At 44.0% G+C, this 8,659-nt stretch overlaps 1 protein-coding gene across 1 annotated transcript; it reads right to left on the bottom strand.

Moving 5' to 3' along the window:
* Positions 1–2,945: 2,945 nt before the first annotated feature.
* On the bottom strand, positions 2,946–8,659 carry LOC119318246 (protein DETOXIFICATION 19-like). The gene is made up of 7 exons (XM_037592769.1): positions 8,218–8,659; positions 4,366–4,910; positions 4,186–4,272; positions 4,043–4,099; positions 3,714–3,952; positions 3,444–3,562; positions 2,946–3,313 (listed from the first exon to the last, which is right to left on the bottom strand). Exons 1-7 carry the CDS (start codon positions 8,491–8,493, stop codon positions 3,185–3,187), a joined length of 1,452 nt encoding a protein of 483 aa, XP_037448666.1. The 5' UTR covers positions 8,494–8,659; the 3' UTR covers positions 2,946–3,184.

Raw genomic sequence — 8,659 nt, 5'->3', positions numbered from 1 at the left:
ACCTTGTCCATCTGTTGCGTTTTAACCACATTACACACCTCCTCCTTTGAGAACCCCACCTCAAGATGATGTAGGTTGAAAATGGGGACTTGGAGGTAATTTGGTGATGAACCCAGCATATCAAAGATTAAGGGATACACCGATGTAGCCTTCTCGTCATGATCAGATGTAAGTGAGCAATTAATCTTGAGATAAGAGATGAAGGCTTTCTTTCTCCGGTGAATAGCATGCGAGTGTAGGAAACATGTGCATCTTACACTCTCCTTAAATCCCCAATACCCTCTAACGCTTCCTCCCAATTGTCCTCTCAAGGGGCGCCAAACCTAGCAGCTTCATCTTCGGAGGCTAATGCAAATATCACTCCTCGCAGACAGTTGCCGTGTCTCCATGGACACATCCATGGCACTAGTGTAACTTTGGCATTCTCGAGGAATAGGAAGGTCTTTCTTTAAGCAGCTACTTTGGATTATTGTTTTTGCCATGGTATAATTGTAGTAACTTTTTTTACATTATGTTAATTTGGAAAGCAAGAAATCGAAAGGATAAACATCCTACTAGTGTGAGAGGCCATGACGATGCACGGGCCTGCTTGCCTAGTTACGTGAGATGTTATCCGCAAGCAAGTCTATATGTCCAACTACAAGGAAACAAGCAGTCTGATACACATTGTTATGGTATCATTCACCTCTCTCTCTCTCTCTTGACATAGGAAATATCCCCCATCCTTTCTTTGAGTTTTTCCATTTCTTTATATGGGAAACTATCCTAAATGATAAATGAATAGGTGAAGAAGTTATAATTTTAAATAAACCACGATCAAATCTATGGAAGCAATGGCTTATGCGTTCCTTTTAGTTCCGACTTCAGAATAAATTTTTTTATATCTTCTTTGGAGAACCACCTAAGGTCCCACCAACTCCAGCTAAAAGAATAAAACAATTCCATTCAAGCAAGAAGTCTCGTTTAGCGAGACAGAAGCCGAGCTCACCTACAGGAACCGAAAGTGGCCAGCCCAGTAGCCATATGGTTTCGTCATGTTGACTTCACACATATCGTTTTTTTTTACTTTGTTTATAGTTACAAAAATAATGAATTCATATATTATGAAAAATTAGTTACTTCATTGCACATTAAAAAATATCCATGTAGCTAAAACAATGTTAGCTCAACTTTTAGAAAATATTTGTACCATTGAAAAGAATGTAAGTGAAATTTTTAAAAATATTCATACAATTTAAAATGTTTTTGGTACCATTCAGAAAAATACGTTGCATTTTAATAAAGCATGCATTTCAAAAAAATATTTTGAGGTTAAAAAAGTTTATACAATGTAAAGAAATGTTCGCATAGCCTAAAAATTGTTTTGTATCATTCGAGAAAATGTTTCAACGTTTATTTGAAAATATTGAACACATACATAAAAAAATGTTAATCATGTATTTGAGAAAATGTTGAACTTGTATAAAAAAAGTTTCTGATGTATATGAAAAATGTAACGCATTTGAATAAATTAGACATGTGTTGGAGAAAAGAAGTAAAAAAAGAAGAAAAACAAAGAAACCCGAAGAAAAAAAGATCAACTTTTATACCCAAATATATCGTAGTCTTAGTCATTGTCGTAGTTGTCTTCTTCCAATTCATCTTCCTCCTCATCAAGGTGGCTGTGGTAGTCTATATGTCCATGACGATGCACGAGCCTGCTTCCCTAGCTATGCGGGATGTTATCCGCGAGCAAGTCTATATGTCCAACTACAAGGAAACAAGCAGTCCGATACACATTGTTATGGTATCATTCACCTCTTTTTCTTTTTGACATGGGAAATACCCCCCATCCTTTCTTTGAGTTTTTTTATTTCTTTATATGGGAAATTATCCCAACTGATAAATGAATAGTTGTGGAAGTTATAATTGTAAATAAACCACGATCAAATCTATGGAAGCATTGGCTTATACATTCCTTTTAGTTCCGACTTCAGAATATTTTTGTTGATTTCGTCTTCCGAGAACCACCTAAGGTTCCACCAACTCCAGCTAAACGAATAAAATAATTCCATTCAAGCAAGAAGTCTCCTTTAGCGAGACAGAAGCCGAGCTCACCTACAGGAACCGAAAGTGGCCAGCCCAGTAGCATATGGTTTCGTCATGTTGACTTCACGCATGGTGTTTCTTTACTTTGTTTATATTTACAAAAATAATAAATTCATATATTATGAAAGAATAGTTACTTTTAAAAATAATAATTGCACACTAAAAAATATCCATGTAGCGTAAAACAATGTTTGCTCAACTTTTTTTTAAAAATTGTACCATTGAAAACAATGTAAGTGAAATTTTTAAAAATATTCATACAATTTACAAATATTGTTTAGTACCATTCAAAAAAGTATGTTGCATTTTCATAAAGCATGCATTTCAAAAAATATGTTTGTGACGTCAAAAAAGATTGTACAATGTAAAGAAATGTTTGCATAGCCTAAAAAATGTTTTGTATCATTTGAGAAAATGTTTCAACGTTTATTTGAAAAGATTTAACACATATATAAAAATATTAATCATGTATTTGAATTTTTTTAAGTTGTATAAAAAAAGTTTCTGATGTATATGAAAAATGTAGAACACATTTGAATAAATTAGACATGTGTTGGAGAAAAGAAAGTAAAAAAAGAATAAAAACAAAGAAGCCGGAAAAAAAGGAAACTAAAGAAAAACTGAAGAAAACCCAAAGAACACCGATGCAAACACAGTGAAAAAACTAATAAGAAACCACAGGAAAAAAACTGGCGTGCAGCTACAGTATTGGGCTTGCCCAGTAGCCCCGCCCTGTAGGTGAGAAGTGGCATTTGCGGTTTCGCGCTCGATACTTTGCGCGCAGGGCCTCAACGCTAACAACTTCGCATTGACGGCCTTGATATATTTGCGTCCTTGAAAATATGAACATCCATGGGTTCGGTTGGGAGGATGAAACATCCACGTCCCGGTATGTACGTTTCTCCTGCACTCTCTGGTTAATTGCCATTACAGGATCGATTTTCTGTTTTTTTTAGGGTACATCTTTCTATTTCTGAGACATATGTTCCCTGAAAGTACACGGTCAAAAAGCTAGCTTTCTGTTCAAACATCGTACGCCCTGGCCATCTCACAAAAACCCCTACAACAGGTGCAAGCCATGAACGATATTTATCGATCAAGCAATATAGTTGGCCTTCTCTTGCTGCATCGCATCCACGATCTTGGACCATTTCGTGCGGGCGGTGATCACCACCAGCGTGCTGGTCTGGCAAGTAAGCCCGCAGATCAGACCCGACCATAAACCCTGCAAACAAAGTACATGGTCTGTTGAGTGTTCCATCTCATTAATTATATTTCAGAAAGAATGGAGTTCGAGCTGCTTGCTATCCACATTCCGCAGTGGCAAGGGTGAGAGCTCTCAGTAGGGTAATTACCGTGGTGTAGAAATTGAGCTTGAAGGCAAAGAGCATGGCCAACGGCATGCCGATGAAGTAGAACGCCACAAGGTTCGTCATCGCCGCCAGGTGCTGCCATCCGCAGCCCCTCGCCACCCCTGCACATGCCAATTTATTCGATTGTTAATTTGCGGAATCGTTTAGCGCGCACTAACAGCGGCATTCCAGTACGTGGTACTACGAAATTATCTGTCTGTTCAGTAGTGCAGGTAAGTGATTCTTGGAGATTGGTTTAGGTAGCTGCCGCACCTGACAGTACGCCCTGCGCGGAGTCGAGCACAATCGAGATCATCAAGAGCGGGGTGATGGCTGCGAATTCTGCCACAATCATCTTGCTCCCGCTGAAGAGTCTCGCCCAAAGGCCGTGGCCGAAGCCCAGCAGCAGGATGAAGGAGAAAGCGAGGAACACCGACAACTTAAGCGTCACCGCGACCGCATTCTTCGCCATATCCACGTTCCCGGCTCCGATCTCATTCGACACCCGGGTGCTGCAAAAGGTGCAAACAGTTAATGAAACAACAGGTCGTTGTGCTTAATTACAGCGTCAAATTAAATGAAAAACCTGAGATCGTACATACCTTACAGCGGCACTGAATCCGTAGGTGATCATGTAGGCAATCGCCTCCGTGCTTGAGCTGCATTTACAAGTTGAAGAAGTCAACATGATGGAACAATGCTTCTGAAGCTCCATCGGACAGACAGTATTCGAGAATGAACTTACCACATGGCGATCAACGACGTGCTCACTGTGGAATTTGGTAGCAATCCCGCGATAAGAACCAGAAGCTCAAATGCCCAATACTCCAAGCTGCATGCATTCAACAAACTCAAAATCAATAATGAGAAAAAACAACATGTGGCTGACAATGGTATCTGTATATCCAACTATATATTTACCGACCAAACCATGATGGCGGAGGGCGTCGCGAGCTTGAGGGTCGGCAACACGTAGTTCAACGCGTCGGCGGAGAAGCCCTTCCATGTCTCGCTAAACTCCTTGGACTGCATCACGTACCCAAGCAGCATCAGGCAGGAGAACCATAAGGTGATGGAGATGGCGGTAGACGCGCCGATGAGGCCGAACCCAAGCACGTTCACCAGCAGGTGGTTCAGCGCAATGTGGAGCATGAATGGCACCACGGAGCAGACGACGAGCGGTAGGACGATGGACTGTGTCTGCAGGTACCGTATAAGGCACTGCAGGAAGGAGAAGGCGAACAGACCGGGGATCTGGTACCGAATGAACACCGCAGCGGCGCGGGACACCTCGGGTTCTTGACGCAGGCACAGAAGCAGGGGCTCCGTGAACAGCCACAGGACGGCGATGACCATAGACACCACCGCCGACATGATGAGCGACGACTGCAGGTATAGTCCTACCATGCGGTATAATCGTGCCCCGTAGGCTTGCCCGCATAGCGTCTCCAGGGCGCCGCTCATGCCGGTCTGAAATGTTCAGCATTTTTTGCATATGAGTTACTCCGTTGGATTAATTCTGAGGAGTTAGCCCCTTTGTTCCGGAATATAAAGTGCATCAATTTTCGTGAAAAATCAAATATAAATATATGTGATCAAGATTATGAAATAAAATATCAACATCCACAATACTACAAAGTATGAAAATAATTTTAATGATGGACCTAATGATACAAATTTGGTATTATAGATATATCATTTTTTTAAACTCGATCAAACATGCAGACGTTTGATTTTGAAAAAACCTAATAAACCTTATATTTTGGAAGGATGGAAGTAGGATGTAAATGGAAGTAAGATGCAATGCGACAATGTTCCACAGCACAACAAGTTCTTTTTTTTAGAACAACTGCAGAACAAGTTATGGACTTAATGGGACTGTCTATTCGTAAGTCACCTGAATTTCTTTTTCACCTAAGTCATCTTGGTTCGCTGTGTTCTACTGTAGCTTTTTCTATATTCACCATTTTACCCACATTATGTTCAGGTGCCGTTTCTCCATCCGCATTGGGAAGAATGAAGATGGTTTGGGATTGGCTTGGCCTCAATTTTTTTTAATGTTGAGAATCGGCCAACTACAGCTCGGTCTCGGGGTGGTGGTTCGCAGCAGTCACTCTCACCCATGGGGCAGCCGGAGTAAACCATGATCATCCTTATCATGCTAGTCTAATGGGAGATATGCAATGAAGGGAATGCGTACGACTTCCGCAACCATTTCTCAATGCATCTAGCATATCATTGTTTCTAAGATTAGAAAAGAAGCCGAGGATCGCTCAACCACCGGGGCTAAACACATGGAATGATGGAATTAATAATTACTGCGAGAGTAGTCGTCTTTTGTTTCGTATATCAACTTTGAGCAACGGACATATAATCTTATAAGTTATAACTCTCTTCTTAATCATTCATAAGTGTTAAAGCTTTTTGCCCTCGTTTTATAAGAAAAAGTTTAAAGCGCTCTATAATCCGGACAGATGGAAGTACATACCTGAAACGAAAATTCACTATTTCTAGAAACCCACATTAGTATTTACCGCAAAACACACGCCCACTATCGGCAGACGCAGCGGCCATGATTCGGCGGACTCGTGGCCACACATGTACTGAAAAGTCCTGGATCCCGACTCTGGAGAAACTTGGCTGATTTACGTCATTGACCATGTCACCCAGCAGGAGTTGATCGGTTATTTTACTTGCAGCACGGCATCGAATTAGACAAACAAGTGGTTAAGCGCATCAAGCGCAAGAAGGGTGGGTGGATCGAGGCTCGTGAGTCGTGAGACTTGTGACTGATTGCTTGAGAACACCGTCGCCGTTTCCCAGGGAGACGGAGATATTCGCTTTGTACCAGATCGAGACGACCCCTTCCTTCCTAGCTCAAGACTCGGCCTCTCCTGTGTATATGTGTTTACCACTTTTCAGAATTTATTTGACCTCGCTCGATCCCCTAGTCGACGCATGTAGTGATGTACTCCAGTGCATACACGTCGACCATGCACGCACGCATTCATGCAGCCAGACCGGATGGCGTACGTGAGGACCAGCCGAGCCGAGCCACGGCAGTCATGCAGACACGACACGTCGTCGATCGACTCCCACAGAAACAGAATACTCCCTCCATTCCACAATGTAGTGCTTTCTCTATTTCCGTGCTTCAACTTTGACCGTAAATTTAACTACCAAGACCGATTGCGGCGGGAGCAAAGTTATACCAGTGAATTCGTATTTGAAAGAAGTTTTCAATTATATAATTTTTTCTCCCGCCGCAATTGGTCTCGTTGATTAAATTTATGGTCAAAGTTGGACTTCAGGAAGCACGGGTGCACTATATCCTCCATTCCAAAATATAGTGCGCCCGCGCTTTCCAAAGTCCAACTTCGACCATAAATTTAACCAACGAGACCAACTGCGGCGGGAGAAAAAAATTATATAATTAAAAACTTCTTTCGAATACGAATTCATTGATATATTTTTGCTCCCGTCACAATCGGTCTTGATAGTTAAATTTACGGTCAAAGTTGAAACACGTGGATAGAGAAAGTACTATATTATGGAATGGAGGAAGTATTTTGGAATGGAGGGAGTACAGTATTACCGACGTTTGTGTCAGTCCAGCTATGCCCGGCAGCTATAGGCTATCTATAACTCTCCCAGTCTCCCTCTGCGGGCCACGCAAACGACGTATAACTCCGCGTGTCAGTTTCTTGTTGGCAGCTACACGAATTCAATGCGTGTGTAAGACAGCTACAGTTTCTGCGAATAGCTAGCGCCTCCTGGGCCAAGAAGAAAGCAAGGAAAATGTTGGCTTCTTGTGCGTTTTCTGGTTTTGGGTCGTAGATTGAGACTTGGAGAGATGATGGCCGATCGATTTGTTTCATTTCCTGAGCAAACCAAAAAAAGAAGCATCCCTTCCATTTTCCGAGCAAACAAATTGTACTACACTAGTACTACTTAATTATTCCAATGTTCAGCCGTATATATTTGGTGTGCCCTTAATCCTTATCACTGCTTGCTAATGGAGTGTGAGATCAATGGAGTACGAGAGTGGAGCTGAAATGATATGGTACTGTACGTAAGGTCAACAGGCCATCTAGCACGAGCGTTGATAATATCTCATCTGATCTGATCGCTCCGGCTAGGGCTAGTGCCACGTTAACTAGTAAACATATATCTATCTGAACGCAAAAAACATATATCTATCTTTAAAGATGTCACCTCATCAAGTCCACTCTCTTCTCTTCTCTCCGCCTAAAAAACAATTCAGTACAAAGTTGATTTCATGTGGACGTCCGATATTTATCCAGCGGCTCCGTGTCATCTTCCTCCTGATCTAGCCCTCTTTCCACACCGCTCCGATCTATGATGCAGCGCCCACCAAAAGCGCCGCCGTTTCCACCAACGGCCGGCGGTGCTTCGCCCTGGCCCTCCCTCCCTCGTCCCTCCACCATCCTTTCTTTCTGGCGCCGGCAGTCCACCCCACCCCACACCCCAACGGTTAAGCCCCGGCCTCCCCTCACTGGTGAAGCCGCTGCCACATCGTCGGTCTCCAACTCCGTGCCGTTCATGGCTTGAACCCTCGCCTCGCTGCCGTCCATCGCGGTGTCCCCGTGCTCGCCTGGGAGCTTTTGAAACCCGCTGATCGAAATGCATTTTCAGGCAGCTTGCATATACGCGTCGCGGTACTCCGTCTCAAAATTTCGGCAGAGCTACGCAGGCGATCTAACCGAACTTGGACGAATTAAATCAAGAGTGTGTGGTAGCAGCATGCAGCACGTACCACGAAGGCGTAGCCGGTGACGGTGGCCCAGGAGTTGCCGAGCGTGGCGCCGGCGAGGTGGACGTTGCCGAGGTGGCCGGAGAACATGACGGACACCAGCGGGATGCCGTAGTAGGACATGTTGGTGAGGACCATGGGCACCGCGAACTGCAGCTGCGCCCACGCCTCCTCCGTGTCGATCAGGCGGCGCAGCCACGCCGGCGGGCAGCCGCAGGGCCTCTTCGCCTCGCCGCCCTTGCCGTCGGCGGGCTCGAGCAGCGAAGCCGCCGAGGACATGTCGGCCCCGCGAGCGCGCCGCAAGAGAGGGAAGGAGAAGAAGCTGCGTTAGTTTTGTGGGGGGTGTGTGGTGCCGCCGCCGCCGATGGCGATCAAGAAGATAGCGAGCGATGTGGAGATTGACCCCGTTTTTCTGTGCGGCGTGGGAAACGGGTGGTGGCGTGGA

This window comes from Triticum dicoccoides, chromosome 6A (assembly GCF_002162155.2).
Source record: "Triticum dicoccoides isolate Atlit2015 ecotype Zavitan chromosome 6A, WEW_v2.0, whole genome shotgun sequence".
NCBI lineage: Eukaryota > Viridiplantae > Streptophyta > Magnoliopsida > Poales > Poaceae > Triticum > Triticum dicoccoides.
This window is presented reverse-complemented; position numbering and strand designations above follow the sequence as displayed.